Source organism: Vigna unguiculata, chromosome 10, assembly GCF_004118075.2.
Source record: "Vigna unguiculata cultivar IT97K-499-35 chromosome 10, ASM411807v1, whole genome shotgun sequence".
In the NCBI taxonomy this organism is placed as follows: Eukaryota; Viridiplantae; Streptophyta; class Magnoliopsida; order Fabales; family Fabaceae; genus Vigna; species Vigna unguiculata.
The window spans coordinates 32,652,068-32,668,281 of record NC_040288.1 but is presented as its reverse complement, the minus strand read 5'-3'; the positions used below and the strand labels follow the sequence as shown (position 1 = coordinate 32,668,281).

General features: G+C 35.8%; 1 protein-coding gene across 4 annotated transcripts; it reads left to right on the top strand.

Annotated features, from left to right (window-relative positions):
- Positions 1 to 36: 36 nt before the first annotated feature.
- Positions 37 to 15,309, top strand: LOC114167100. 4 transcript variants are annotated; one of them, XM_028052053.1, is made up of 8 exons: positions 37 to 244; positions 1,866 to 4,802; positions 5,054 to 5,308; positions 5,560 to 6,267; positions 6,425 to 7,237; positions 13,120 to 13,272; positions 13,874 to 14,135; positions 14,921 to 15,309. In XM_028052053.1, the coding sequence occupies exons 2-8, from the start codon at positions 1,881 to 1,883 to the stop codon at positions 14,989 to 14,991; spliced, it is 5,184 nt and encodes a 1,727-aa protein (XP_027907854.1). In that variant the 5' UTR covers positions 37 to 244; positions 1,866 to 1,880; the 3' UTR covers positions 14,992 to 15,309. The 4 variants fall into 4 exon arrangements, with proteins under 4 accessions (XP_027907854.1, XP_027907853.1, XP_027907852.1 ...); XM_028052052.1 differs by having other exon boundaries at positions 13,874 to 14,159; XM_028052051.1 differs by having other exon boundaries at positions 13,120 to 13,791.
- The last annotated feature ends 905 nt before the right edge of the window (positions 15,310 to 16,214 follow it).

The following is a 16,214-nucleotide window of genomic DNA, read 5'->3' as shown; positions in this document are numbered from 1 at the left end:
TAATGAGATAAGCAAAATGACAATATTTGTTAACACATTTGGTAGTGGTTACCTAGCTGTATAGCATGTGAAGATGGTCAAACACTATGAATGAATTAGATAAAAATGTTTGTGGTTGGCATATCCGATTATATACTGGTTCCTCTCAACACAGGACTTTGTGATACATACAAAGACTTTGAAGTGATTGCATGAAGGATTGTAGCCGTTTCTCTTCGCTGTTTCCTTCAAAGCTTTCTTCTTGGTGAGCACTATTGATCCTTCCTAACTGTTTTTAATAGCTGTATATCCCATACTTTGTCCTATGATTTCATTTTATTGTCATATATTCTACTTCATCCATGTATTTTTCTTCAAAATAAATATGTAAATTAAAAATGGTTACAAAGGGGTCAACCTTGCCAAATATAGATGTAAATTATTGAATAATTTTACCCTCAGTTTTTAATGTATACAAAAATTGTTCAGAGAAGTACAAAGAAGTACCCATTTCAGAAGATTGCATGTGAGATGAATCGCTATTACATGTAACAAATAATAGGTTTTTCATTGTGGGTTTAGTTTTTTTGTTTTTTTTTAACGTTCTAATAAGACAAGCAAAACGACATTTGTTAACACCTTTTGTAGTGGTTACCTGTCTGTATAACATGTGAAGATGGTCAAACACATTCAATGAATTTGATAAAAATGAGTGTTTGGTGTATTCCGATTATATACTGGGTCCTCTCAACAGAGGATTTTGTGATACATACAATACAAAGGCTTTGAAGTCATAGCATGAAGGATTGTAGCTGTTTCCTTTTCGTTGTTTTCTTCAAAGCTTTCTTCTTAGTGAGTAACTGTTTTTAATTGCTGGATATACCGTTAGTATTTTGAGGTTGTGAAAGAAATAGTTGATGAGATAGAAAAAATTGTGAAAATGGTAGAATGTGAAAGTAGTTTGTTTTGTAGTTTTGAGTGGTGTCTTATATGTTGTCTTTCATACATCAAATGTAAGTGTATACGTGTGTATTTATAGACCTATAGATTATATTTTTGCTATTGCTATTGTCGATTTGTTGTCCCAATTGGTTGTAGTAGGTCCACTTGTTTATAGAAAATACATTATCCCAGTGAGAAAGCATATCCTAGCTATTGGGTTTATATATTTTTTTTATATGGATTATAATTATTGAGAGATTGTAGTTTTATATATATGACATTGATCTTACACATAGCATTTGACACCACTTTTAATCCAAAATTTTAAGACAATAGGGTTATGGGTCTTTATTCTTATATAACGTTTAACTTTGTCTTTTTTGCCCACCGTGAGACTTTAACTCACATTAGGACTATTCCAAACATTGGCATACTCTTCATGTTGTCCATTGATCCTGCCCAATCATTATTGGTGTAGTCGATTATCCTTGAGTTAGTCATGGTTTTGTACCATATAACAAACTTCTTTGTACCTTGTAGATATCTTAAAAATTCTTTTTCCTGCTCCATAATGAATCTGACTCGGCTTTTGTATGAATCTTAACAGAAGACTTATAGCATACATAATGTCTGGTCGTGTGACTATGAGACATAGGAAACTTCCGATCAAACTTGTGTAGCATGATGCATTTGCTTCTTGTGCTCCATTATCCTTTTGTAACTTCTCGTTCACGACCAATGGAGTAGCGTTTACAACCATATTTGTCATATGATATCATTTTATTGTGTCATATATTCTACTTCATCCATTTTTCTTCGAAATAAATATGTAAATTGAAAATGATTACAAAGAGGTCAACCTTCCCCAACGTAGAAGTAAATTGTTGAAAAGTATAATGTATTTAGACGTTTGATGTTTTATTTACACGATATGCGATATGCAGGAGAAGACGTAGTTGATGGCGGAAGAAAAATCAAAAGGAAGCATGGAGTATGTTAAATTGGTTGGTTCCTTGGTTGGTCCCTTGTTGGGTCCCGGGTGGCCATATCTAAAGCCGTTACTGTATAAACTTGTGCCTTACGAAATCAGAGTTGGACACCTGGCCAAAGATGTAAATAAGCTGCGGTTGGTGAAAAGCAGGGTGCAAGATAAAGTTAAAGATGAAGAAAATCGAAATGAGAGAGCTATTAGTGGTGGTGTTAAAAAATGGTTGGATGAGGTAGATGAAGTCATTTTTGACTATGAGGAATTCTTGGAAGATGAAGACCGTTCTTATGCCGTGTACTCCGATGGCTACCTTCCTAAACCTTCTATAAGGTATCGTCTAAGAAAAATGGTGAATGATATCGGAAGTAGGGTTAGTGTACTACTACAAACCTCAAATGATGATAACTTTTCTTGTTGGTTGGGGCCACCTTCCTATGATGCTGATTTTGATAACATTAGATATCAGATGTTTGAATCAAGAAATCAAACTACGGGTAATATTATTGCAGCATTGGCAAACTCGAGTGTTGGAATGATCGGAGTTTATGGATTGAATGGTGTGGGGAAGACTAGCTTGATCAAAGAAGTTGTTAAGAAGGTAAAAGACAACATGTTCGATGTGGTGATCATGGTGAATGTAACAAGTCGTCCTGATATAAGAAGAATTCAAGGACAAATTGCTAAGAAGTTGGGGATGAAGTTGAAAGGGGAATCTGAGAGTGAAAGAGCAGTTCATTTACGAGATAGATTAAAGGACCCAAAGTTGAAAACCCTTATAATCCTCGATAATTTGGAGGTGAAACTGGATTTCAACATGTTGGGAATTTCATCCGAGAACAATGATGATAGCCAGATGAATTCCAGAATGAAAGACCTTTCGGCTCACCACAATTATGCATTGAAAAATAAAGAACTTGATGCTTCCATTTTGAGGAAGGTAGAAGACCCTCTTGCTAGATACAAAGGATGCAAAATTTTGATGATTTCCAAGAATGAACAGCTTTTGGTAAGACAGATGGATGGGAAAGCAATTAAAACTTTTTGTGTAACACCATTAACGGAAAAAGAAGCAGAGTCGATGTTTAAGACCATGTCTGAGATAGATAATGAAAATTCTTTATATAAAGCATTGGCAGCTCAAATTTCAAAGAAATGTAAAGGGTTACCGATGACAATTGTAGCAACTGCAAAGGCATTAAAAAACAAAAGCCTTCTGGTATGGGAGGATGCATATCGAAACCTTGAAAGACAAAACTTAACAGCAGTACAAGAATTCTCTACAAAGTTGAGTTATAATCTTCTAGAAAACGATGAGCTCAAACACACTTTGTTAGTTTGTGCTCGGATGAGCAATGATGCATTACTTACTGACTTGGTGAGAAACTGCATTGGTTTAGGCTTGCTTCAAGGGATTTACATGGTTAAAGAAGCCAGAGATAGAATACATATGTTGGTTGCAGAGTTGAAGGAGTTAAGTTTGTTGTCTGATAGTTTTTCAAGTGATCGTTTCACCATGCAAGATAATATCCGGGATGCAGTGCTTTCAATAGCATCACAAGAGATGCATGCATTTGCACTGACGAAGGGAAAACTAGAAGAATGGCCAGACAAGGACAAACTTGAAAGATGCACTGCTATTTCCTTACAGAATTGCGATGTTACTGATATCATGAACAAGTTTCCTGAAACCATAAATTGTTTTAGACTTAGAGTCTTCCATCTTGAAAACAAAGATCCACATCTGAAAATACCTGACAACTTTTTTATTGGAATGAAAGAACTCCGGGTGTTGATATTGATTGGAGTCTCTCTATCATTTTTACCTTCATCAATTATGTACCTAAAAAAACTCAGAATGCTTTGTTTGGAGCGGTGCAAGTTAGATAAGCATTTATCTATCATTGGAGAGTTGGAGACACTAAGAGTTCTTAGTTTATCAGGATCTGATGTTGAAAAATTGCCAACTGAATTGAGCCAATTAACTAAGCTACAAATTTTTGACATAAGTAATTGTTTTAAACTCAGAGAGATTCCTGTTCATGTGTTGTCAAGTTTGATTGATCTAGAAGAGTTGTATGTGGGAAATAGCCCAATTCAATGGAAATACGAGGGACATGTAAATGCTAGTCTTTCTGAGCTGAGACAATTGTATCAGTTAACAACACTAGACATAGAGATCCCAGGAACTACCCATATGCCTGAGAACTTGTTCTTTGACAAGTTGGATAGTTACAATATTGTCATCCGAGATGTGGGTGCTTATTCCATATGGGATATTAAGATGCTAGAGAGGCGTGAAACATCAAGATTTTTGGCACTTCAACTAGAAAACGGGTTTGACATCCACCACCAAAAGGACATCAAAATACTATTCGAAAGAGTTGAAAATTTGTTGTTGGGGCAGCTAAATGATGTTGAAGATATTTTCTATGAATTGAATTATGAAGGATTTCCATATCTAAAGTATTTGTCCATTGTGAGTAACTCGAAAATTAAGTCCGTCATCAATTCCAAAAACCAAAAACATCTTGAGAAAGTATTTCCCAGATTGGAGTCATTGTTTCTGTATGAAGTCAACCACATGGAGCATATATGCTACAATCAACTTACCACTGATTCGTTCGGAAAATTGAAAATCATCAAGCTTAATATGTGTGGTCAGTTAAAGAATGTCTTCTTCTCTTCTACAATCAAACTTCTTTCTGCACTTGAAGCAGTTGAAGTTTCCGAGTGTGACACTCTGAAGGAGATTGTTACCTCAGAAGCGGAAAACAGAGAACAAATTATCTTTCCTGAATTGCGTTCTGTGACACTACAATCTCTGTCTGAATTGATTGGATTCTATGGTGCGTTACCAGGAGAGCAAGAGTCAAATAAACTCTTTGATGAAAAGGTATATATATGCTTCACATTTTCTAGTAGATTTGGATTATCGCTCGTACTGAACTTTCACATATTTTATATTATTCGGTTAAAGTAAAGAAAGAAGAGTTGGGAGCAACTTAAAACAATATTTGTTGATTACCTAATAATTATTCTTTCTTATGTAACCATTATTACTGTTTCTTTACAACTTAACTATAGTGAAAATCAGCATAAGTTCTTTAGTTTGGTGACACTAGTTATACATGTTTGTCATTGCAGGTTGTGATTTCCAAATTAGAGAGGATGAAGCTGTCCTCAATCAAAATTCAGAAAATATGGAGTGACCAATACTGGACAAGCTTTCAAAATTTGATAAAATTGGATGTGACTGATTGTTGGAATTTGAAAAACCTGCTATCCTTTACAATGTCCAAAAGTCTGATGAATCTTCAAAGTCTTTTAGTAAGTGAATGTGGGATGATGGAAAGCATATTTGAATTTATCGAAACAGAAGTTAGCATGTTCGAAATTGAGGTATGTTGGTGCGATTACATGAATCATTACCATGGTCTTGTAGCACACAACTTCATGATTTTGACCATTATTGTGATTGGTTTTGTTTGTGTCGTATTCACGAAAGAATAACTAACTACACACAAATGATTGTAATAAACAAATATTGTTGTAAAATGCAAGAATGTTACTTTTTTTAATTTTCTTTATTCATTTTGTTTCAATTTTTTTTTTCTAATATATTTTTTAATTTAATGTAATTTTGAACCAAGCCGGAAAGAATCTTTCCGAAGTTGAAGAATATCAACCTTGGAAGCATGAAGCGATTGAAAGAGATTTGGCATCCCAAATTTCCTTTACATTCCTTTGGAAAATTGGATGAATTGATCATCGAGGGATGCAACAAACTTAAAAATGTTTTTCCTTCTTATATGATCGGAAGATTCCACAGTCTATGCAACTTGAAGGTTACTAATTGCCTGTCAATGAAAGAGATATTTGACCTACAAGATTGCCAAAAACAAGATTTTGAGGATATGACTAGATTGCAAAGTGTTCATGCAGAAGCATTGCCAAAATTGGAGCATGTATGGAATAAGGACCCAGAAGGCATTCTTAACTTAAAAAACCTGAAAAAAATATGGATTCAAGAATGTCTCAACTTGGAACATATATTTCCAGTTTCTACAGCCAAGGACCTTCAAGAACTTGAATACCTTGAGGTCTGGAATTGTGGAAAGCTGAAGAAAATTGTTTCTAAGGGAGAAACAAACAACACAAGCAGCATTTCATTCAAATTTCCGAAATTAACCACTGTCAGATTTTCGAAACTACCTAGTCTTGAAGGTTTTTATGAGGGAGAACATGAATTGCATTATTCAGCACTGAATAACTTGTGTGTGGAAAGTTGTCCTAAGCTCGAACTTTTCAGTGGAGAAAATACAAATTCAGAAATAAAGTCAGTCTTCTTTCCTGAAAAGGTACTAATCTACCATTCAACTCCTATTCATTCTTTCTACTTCTTATTTGTAGAATGAGAACTATAACAGTGTAGAACAAACAAGCAATTTCTCAATAACAAAGAATAATTTTCTTATATTATCTTACGCTTTTTTTATTATGTCCATCATTTATTAGGCTATCTATAACTTGAAATCCATGCAAATAGAGTCAGAGAATGCAATTTGGTTGAGGAGGTACATGGGAAACTACCGAATGCATAAATTAGAAGAGTTTCAATTATTTGGACTACCGGATACTGAGATTCTATATTTCTTCATCCATAGAAATCCGAATATGAAAAGCTTATTGTTGAGTAATTGTTCCTTTAAGGAGTTGGTGCCTCCCAGAAGCCACAGTGAAGAAAAGTCAGGGGTTGTTCCAAAGCTCAAAAGCTTAAAAGTAATGAACTTACAATCACTCAAGATGATAGACTTTAAAGATGATACAATACTCTTTCAAAGGTTAGAGTGTTTGATTTTAAAGGAATGTCCATGTTTGAACACCATTGCACCTTCCTCGATATCTTTCACTTACTTAACAACTCTGGAAGTGGGTAATTGTAACAAATTAGCTTGTTTAATGACACCATCAACTGCAAAAAGCTTGGTTCAACTGACCACAATGAAGGTAATTCAATGCGAACAGATGAAGACCATTGTATCAGAGCTTGAACATAAAGAACATATCATCTTCAGAAAATTGAAGGAAATAGAACTGGTGGCTCTACAAAATCTTTTAAGCTTTTGTAGCTCCAATCATTGTGCCTTTGACTTTCCATTGTTGGAAAAGTTTGTGGTGAGTGCATGCAGCAATATGAGAAAGTTTTCTCAACATGCCAACTCGACACCAATTTTACGACAAATATTAATTGGAAATGGAAAGGAGGAGAAAAGATATCATTGGAAAGGTGATTTGAATGTTACTATATCATACATGCATCAAATTTGGGTACGTATTCATGATCATTGACTATTCCTTTTTCTTTTTTGGTATGTATTTGTTAAAGATTTTTATGAGAAAATGATTTTTTGAGCTTTCTCATAATGTTCTTCTTACTAGTGAAGGATTTCTCGAACTCAAATACTATCTTGTTGGAAATAATCTAATTGTGAGTCAGAGTTCCAAGTTTGATAGAAAAAACAAAGTTAAACATTATATATAAGATGAAAGACACGTGAATCTATTGTCTTAAGATTTTAGGTTAAAAGTGATGTCAAATACCTTGTATGTAAGACTTATGTTATATATCATGTTATATATATATATATATATATATATATATATATATATATATATATATATATATATATATATATATACATATACATATACATACTGATAGAATATTAAAGGTGTATGTGAGAAGAAATAAGAACTGAGTTAGTTAGTTAGTTAGTCTGTTAGTAGGTTGTTGGGGAATGAAAGTTTGTTTTAGGAAAAGTATAAATAAGAAGGGGGGTAGTGTTGTAAAAGGGGGTATTCGTTTTGTTTTTGTAAGTGTAAACAGGAGTCATAACAGATCCTGTGAGGGGGGAATTGTTGTCTTTCCCTGGACGCATTCTTTGAGAGAATAATAAAAGTTTGTTTCTGTTTCTTTCTGTGTTGGTGTGAGTGAGTTCTGCCCGAGTAGCTTGGGTTTCTAGCTCTAAGAAACCTAACAATTGGTCCGACCTGCCGGATCCAAGGGCCTGTTATCATGGAGGGAAGAGTTGCTGCGTTGGAAAGGTGGACCAGCGAGAATGGGAAGATTATCTTGGAGATTCAAGAAAATCTTCACGAAATCAGAAATATGATCAAGAATAGCAAGAAATCAGAAGAAGGGTCTGAGAAGAGTTCTGAAAATGGGGAGAATTCTGTTAACAACAAGAAAGGAGTTGTAAAGATGATCAGAAAGGAGGAGTCTGATTCTGACAGTGAAGAAGAGGTCCAGAAGCAGTGGATGAAAAGGGTAGAGTTACCAACTTTTGAAGGCAGTGATCCTATGGGCTGGATTGCTAGAGCAGAAAAGTTCTTTGAGATTCAAAATATTTCTCCAAAAGAGAAATTACGATTAGCATTCATAAGTATGGAAGGAAACGGTAGTCATTGGTTTAGCTTCTGGAAAAAGAAATCCAAGAACCCATCTTGGGAGAGTTTTGTCGAAGCTTTGAATAAAAGATTTGGAGGCAAGGATAGGAGTACAGTCTTTGAGAAATTAGCATCCATAAGGCAGAATGAGGGAGTAGAAGAATACGTACAAGAATTTGAAAGATTGGTGGCTCAAATTCCAGATTTATCAGAAGAACAACTACTGGGGTATTTTTTTGCAGGATTACAAAGCCGGATCAGAAGCCATGTAAAGCCACATGATCCAAGGGATTTAATGAGGGCAATGGAGATCTCTAGGGATGTGGAGGAGTCTCTTAATGAATCAGGGGTAGGAAGAACAAACACCTATCGGACAACATCAGCAGCAGACACCAGATTTCAGAGAGGAATGGGTGTGGTATCAAGAACTGAGACTTTTAAAGGGGCTGGAAACTCTCAGTCTTCTCCCAGCAATATGAGTACAGCAAGGAAAGAAGGAGGGGGAACCTCATCTATGGGCTCTAGGACAAGTGGAAATCCAACAACAGGAGGGAGTAAAAACAGGGCAGTCAGAAACTTGCCTTACCCAGAGTACCTAAAGAGAAGGGAAGAAGGAAGATGTTTTCATTGTGGAGGAGCTTTTGGGCCAGGCCACCGCTGCCCAGAAAAAAGCTTGAGAGTGGTGATTCTAGCAGAAGATGAGGAGAACAGTGAGGGTAGAGAGGAGGATGGAGGAGAGGAGAAAATTGGAGTGTTGGAAAACAAAAGAATGGAGCTATCTCTGTTCTCAGCAGGAGGCTTAACGCAAAATAATACCATGAAATTGCAGGGAGATATCAATGGGCGAAAGGTATTAATTTTAATTGATAGTGGGGCGAGTAATAATTTTGTTTCAGCACAATTGGTGACAGAATTGGGATTAATGGTGGAAGATACCCCTCCTTACTGTGTCAGATTAGGGGATGGACACAAGAAGCAAACACAAGGGTGTTGCAAAGATGTAGAAGTTAATTTGGAGAATCATGTTGTTAAAGAGACATTTTTCCTGTTTGAATTAGGAGGAGTTGATGTGATTTTAGGAGTGGAATGGCTAGCATCTTTAGGAGAAGTTAAGGTAAATTGGAACACCTTAACCATGAGTTTTAATGTGGCTGGAAAAGTGGTGAACATTCGGGGGGATCCCACTCTGACAAAAAGAATTGTGACACCACAAGCCCTGTTGAAGGAAACTGAAATTGAAGCAGTCTCCTTAGTGTGGGAGTTGGGATTAACCAGTCACGAAGAGGAAGAAGGGGGGAAAGGATTGTCAGCCAAGCAGCAAGAGGAATTGGAGGAGGTTTTGCAGGAACATAAGATCATTTTCCAAGAAAAACTGGAGCTGCCACCAAGGAGGGGGATTGATCATAAAATACCTATCAAAGTAGGTGAAAACCCTGTCAATGTGAGACCATATAGGTACCCTCATCTGCTGAAATCTGAGATAGAAAAACAGGTGGAGGAAACGCTGAAATCGGGAATCATCAGGCCCAGCAATAGCCCATATTCCAGTCCAGTCATCCTAGTAAAGAAAAAAGATGGGAGTTGGAGGTTTTGCATAGACTATAGGGCCTTGAATAAGGTCACTATGGCTGATAAATTTCCAATACCCGTGATAGAAGAGTTATTGGATGAACTACATGGTGCTACCTATTTCTCCAAAGTTGATTTGAAGGCAGGTTATCACCAAATCAGGATGTATGAAGGGGATATACAGAAAACAGCTTTCCGCACACATCAGGGCCACTATGAGTTCTTGGTCATGCCCTTTGGGCTAACCAACGCGCCAGCAACCTTCCAATGTGCCATGAACACAGTTTTGCAGCCATATTTAAGGAAGTTCGTATTGGTGTTCTTTGACGACATCTTAATCTACAGCCAATCATGGGAGGATCACATGGGTCACTTAAAACAGGTGTTGCATACACTGCAGCAGCAACAGTTCTTTGCAAATAAAAAGAAGTGTGAGTTTGGGAGACAAGAGGTGAAATATTTGGGCCACGTAATATCTAAAAAAGGGGTAGAGATGGATCAAGACAAGCTGGCAACAATTCATCAGTGGCCTTTGCCAAAAAATCTTAAAGCCTTGAGGGGTTTTCTTGGGTTGACCGGGTATTATAGAAGATTCATCCGAGACTATGGAAAAGTAGCAAAACCATTAACATGTCTATTAAAGAAGGGATGTTTCTGCTGGAATGAAGAAAGCACTAAGGCTATGGAGGCTCTAAAGAAAGCTATAACAACAACCCCTGTTCTAAAACTACCAGACTTCAGCCAACCTTTTTCCATTGAGTGTGATGCATCAGGCAGTGGGCTGGGTGTTGTGCTAACATAGGACAAACGTCCTATTGCTTTCTTCAGCAAAGGCCTATCGGACACTTCCTTAACTAAGTCCATTTATGAAAAGGAGTTGATGGCTTTAGTTTTAGCCATCCAGCATTGGAGACCTTATTTATTGGGGCAAAAATTTACAGTATATACAGATCAGAGGAGTCTAAGGTATTTGTTAGAGCAGCGCATCACCACACAAAACCAGCAGAATTGGTTGGCCAAATTGATGGGATATGAATTTAATATTGTTTATAAAATTGGAGCATCCAACAAAGTAGCTGATGCCCTTTCTCGAAGGGGGGAGAATGAGGAGGATGACAAAGAATTGACTATAATGTCCATACCATTCTGGCAGGACTTCCAGAAGATATTGGCAGAAGTGGAAGAAGATGCAGAAAACAGAAGATCATAAAAGGGCTGAAAGAGAACCCTGGGAAGCAGGGGCAGTATACTTTAGAACATGGAAGACTTCATCATAAAGGCAGGCTCGTGCTATCAGCCAACTCTGCTTGGATTCCAAGACTGCTGGCTGAATACCATACCACATCTACAGGAGGTCACTCAGGGGTGTTCAGAACTTACAGGAGGATAAGCCAATCACTATACTGGATTGGAATGAAGAAAATGGTAACAGATTTTGTGGCTGCTTGTTTGGTGTGTCAACAACACAAGTACCTAGCATCTTCACCACAAGGGTTGCTACAACCTTTACCCATACCCAATGCAGTATGGGAGGACATTAGTTTGGACTTCATTGTCAGGCTACCAAAATCCAATGGGTATGATTCAGTTTTGGTGGTGGTGGATAGACTAAGTAAATATGGGCATTTCATACCAATTAAACATCCTTATTCAGCCAAGAGCATAGCAGAGGTGTTTGCCAAAGAAATAGTGAGACTACATGGGATTCCTGCATCTATTGTTAGTGACAGAGACCCTACATTTTTAAGTCTCTTCTGGAAGGAGTTATTCAGAATGCAGGGAACACAGTTAAACATGAGCACTGCGTACCATCCTGAGTCAGATGGCCAAACTGAAGTCTTAAATAGAACCTTAGAAACATATTTGAGATGCTTTAGCTCAGAACAACCCAAATCTTGGTCTCACTTTCTCTCATGGGCAGAATACTGGTATAACACCAGTTTTCACGGGGCAGCCCAAAAATCCCCTTTTGAAATAGTTTATGGCAGACCACCTCCTTCCATCAGCAGATTTATTCCAGGAGAAACCATTGTGGAAGCAGTAGCACAAGATCTCATGACCAGAGATGAAGCTTTGAGCCAACTCGAGTTCCACCTCGCAAGAGCCCAAGAGCATATGACGAAATATGCGAATAAACACAGGAAACAATCCTCCATCCAAGTAGGGGACTGGGTTTTTCTGAAAATTCGCCCCCATAGACAGGTCTCAATGGCCACCAGACTGCACCCAAAGCTATCTGCTAGATATTATGGTCCTTTTCTAGTGCTGAAACAGGTAGGTCCAATAGCCTTTGGATTACAACTTCCAGAAACTGCCAGGATCCACCCAGTATTTCATGTTTCACAATTAAAAAAAGCAGTAGGCACTCATCAAGTTGAGAAAGACCTGCCAGAAGGTTTGCAAGGCAGGACCTCTAATTGGTTTCCAGAGAAGATATTGGATAACAGATGGGGACCTATACCAGGGAAGGAAGATGCAAGACCGCAAGTCTTAATTCAGTGGAAGGATAAAGGGGTAGAAGCAGCTACTTGGGAAGACGTCACAACTATCCAACAGCAGTTCCCTAACTTCAACCTTGAGGACAAGGTTGCTCAGCCAGAGGGGAGTAATGATAGAATATTAAAGGTGTATGTGAGAAGAAATAAGAACTGAGTTAGTTAGTTAGTTAGTCTGTTAGTAGGTTGTTGGGGAATGAAAGTTTGTTTTAGGAAAAGTATAAATAAGAAGGGAGGTAGTGTTGTAAAAGGGGGTATTCGTTTTGTTTTTGTAAGTGTAAACAGGAGTCATAACAGATCCTGTGAGGGGGGAATTGTTGTCTTTCCCTGGACGCATTCTTTGAGAGAATAATAAAAGTTTGTTTCTGTTTCTTTCTGTGTTGGTGTGAGTGAGTTCTGCCCGAGTAGCTTGGGTTTCTAGCTCTAAGAAACCTAACACATACATATATATGGAACCATAATCTTACAATAACTAAACAATCACATTGTATTTAATTTTAAGAAATTGTATCGATGTATATCAGTAGTTGTTTTTTTTTTCTTTTTGTCTCAAAATGTTAATTAAATTAATTATTTCTTGAACTTGACAATTTCATTCTTTAGTTGAGATGCTAATAGTAAAAAGCATTTTAAAGAACTTTTAGCAGGCCTTTGGGAATTGGGATATGTATGCTTATGGACATGTTTACAATATTACAGGCTCTTCATGCAACCGAGGTGGTAGACTCCAATCCTTACAAGCCACTTGAGAACTCTCGATTGAAGATTTTGAAGCTGGCAAATTGTGAACTTGGATCGCATGCCATTCCAACTGTTGTTTTTTCCAGTTTGAAGAACTTGGAAGAATTGGAAGTAAGCAACACGAATGTAGAGACAATATTTGATATAATGGATGAAGAGATGAAGGGATATACCTTTTTGTTGAAGAAAATGACTTTAAATAACTTACCAAATCTGAAAAAAGTATGGCGGGATGAGAATCCGGAAGGAATTTTTAGCTCTCAGAATCTGCAGGAAGTGGTTGTTAATAATTGTGAAATTCTTGAAACGCTCTTTCCTATAAAGTTGGCTAAGATAGTTAAAAAGCTTAAAAAACTTGAAATAAGGTGCTGCAAAAAATTTCTAAAAATTGTTGAACAAGAAAATGCAATAACAGAGGCAACAGCAGAATTTTCATTCCCTCGTTTAACCTCACTGAATCTGCGTATGTTACCACAACTCAGTTGCTTTTATCCTGAAAGATTTACTCTGGAGTGCCCTCATTTGAGTCATTTAGAGGTGGTATCTTGTGGTGACTTTGTGACATTTGAAATTCATCAAGCACATGGTTCTACTTCGGTTAATAGAAAACCTCTTTTCTCTGAAGAAAATGTTTGTAACGAATCTGCTTTTCTCTTCTTTTCTTCTTCTATTTGTCTTAATTTGCTTACCCTTTTGTTCTTTCATCACATAGGCTAATTTCATTTTGGAGTCATTGAAGCTGGATTGGAAAAACACTACGATGCTATGTAATGGAAAATTTCCGGATGAGATGCTTCATCAAGTAATCAAATTTGAGCTGGATTTGGACAAGGACAATGACAAGGAAGTAGCAGATGTAATACTTAAGAAGATGCCCCATGCAGAATGTATTAGAATAAAGGGATATTCTGGTCTTAAGGAGTTAACCTCATCTCAGCATGAACATGGTGAATCATCTCATCCTCCTGAACAAGGTGACTCATCCCATCATGAACAAGGTGAAATCAAAACCCTTGTACATTGGAAAACCTTTCCTTAATTATGTGTTTCCTGGTATCCTGATTATGCAATGCATTTTAACCATATTTTCTTGGGACTATTTACATTCATTTCTCTCTCTTTATATATATATATATATATATATATATATATATATATATATATATATATATATATATATGAGAACAATAGTAAAATATTTTTTCCGTTATTTAAAATTAATTTAGGCATATTAGTTCTATTGTACATGAAATAACCCTTTTGATACACAAATTTTATTGTATTAATTTAAAAATATATCTATTTTATGTATAAGCTAATTTTAATTTATAGACAAGTTTCTTTCAGTTTTTTGTCTCTCTCTCTCTCTGTTGTATAAAGTTAGGTTTTGGTAGGCACCTATGAGAAGAAAAAATTAAATAAATTTCTTCAAAAGTTAAAATTAACTTCTACATCGTATAAACAAATTTTAGAAAATTTATTATTTGTTTTTACGAACTAACTATATGGATTAATTTTAGCATGTGAAAACTTAGTTTTAATTTTTTTTTTCCTCTTGTGGAAATGTTTATATAGAATCTTATCGAGAGAGATTTTAAATTGATTTACAAAATTTCTGATGTGTTCACTTATTCAAAACCTTATTTATTTTATACATAAATTATTTTTAATTTACGAATAATAATTTTTATTTATTATCTTTACTTTCAAATTGCATATATTTGTGCATATATTCATATTTTATTGTATTTTTATGTAGGAGGGAGAAATCAAAATCTGGGAAGATCGAGACCACCTGAGAATAAGAAAAAAAATAAGAAAATAAAATAGAGAATATTATCTTCATGTAAATGCCAACTACTTTTGGCTCACCAATAAAATAGCTGATGACACTCTATTGTCTCCTTTGGAACTTAATTAGGAACCTCTTATTTATTTATGTACTGCGATTCAATTAAAGACCTTTTTATTTATATTTAATAGTAACTTTCAAACCCAAACTTTAGTATTTCTAAATCCGGAGGGGGAAGGAAGACTTTTGTCACTTTGAAGACTGATCGTGGGAGTTATACAAGAGTTCTCTCTTATCTGGTTTGCTATATTTTCACTGTGTCCATGTGCTATCAGGAATTAGACATTTTTTTCTACTTGGGTTGATTGAATATATTTTATAGTCGGTAGGTTTGATATTGTGTTTGCAAATGTCAAAAGTTGTTTTATCAGCAAAGACATACATTCGTGTATAAAGATAACACTAGATGGCAAACCGGATTAGACTAGTATGTTTTGGTCCGTAAAGTGTGGGTCGAATTAATTCGTTTCGCATTTTAAAAATGAGTTTATTTTTCTGACCCATCTCGTTTCGTAAGCTAGTCAACATTTGTAATGAGTAAAACAATTTTATATCCATAATAATTGATATTCATTTCCTATTTAAATAATTTCAGATAGTCTAACTAATCAAAAACAAGAAACAATAATAGCGAGGATTAGCTAAAGTACAATAGCTACATATCACCTTATAAGACTGTTACAAATTTGTTAACCTAAAAATATATAAAAAGATATTATATATTCGAGAACTAAAATCATTATCTTATACATAATGATTATACATAATAATAATAATAATAATAATAATAATAATAATAATAATAATAATAAAAGGAATTTACAGAAACAAGACCAGTTTGCCAACCCGCTCTGCCTCGCCTTTAGCCCATGTAGGCTGCGTGCTTGTGCGGGGCGGGCCTGTGTGGACCAACAGATTCAACATTCCAATCAGTCCCACATTTTTTCTATAGGCCAGCCTGCCTGGCCTACCCCAAATTGCCACCCTTAAATAGTAGAGTCAAGAAAGGAAAAAATTAGATACAGACAATACATAGAAAACCGAGTATAAGGGATACTTACATAATAGTTAAAACAATTTAAACTATTATTAGCTAGGGGTGACCATGGATTGAATTTTTAATGATTCAATCCACATTCATTCTAGATCCAAAGAAATGAATCAGATTTTAGATCCAAATCCATTTTTTCAGCAGAACTAG

What these genes read in the sequence shown, in the direction of transcription:
- LOC114167100 (XM_028052050.1), top strand. Translation starts at nt 1,881, where the DNA reads ATGGCGGAAGAAAAATCAAAAGGAAGCATGGAGTATGTTAAATTGGTT. An exon ending in CAGTCTTCTTTCCTGAAAAG is followed by an intron (nt 6,268 to 6,424) that starts GTACTAATCTAC and finishes ATCATTTATTAG; the next exon opens with GCTATCTATAACTTGAAATC. An exon ending in CTCTTTTCTCTGAAGAAAAT is followed by an intron (nt 13,792 to 13,873) that starts GTTTGTAACGAA and finishes TTCATCACATAG; the next exon opens with GCTAATTTCATTTTGGAGTC.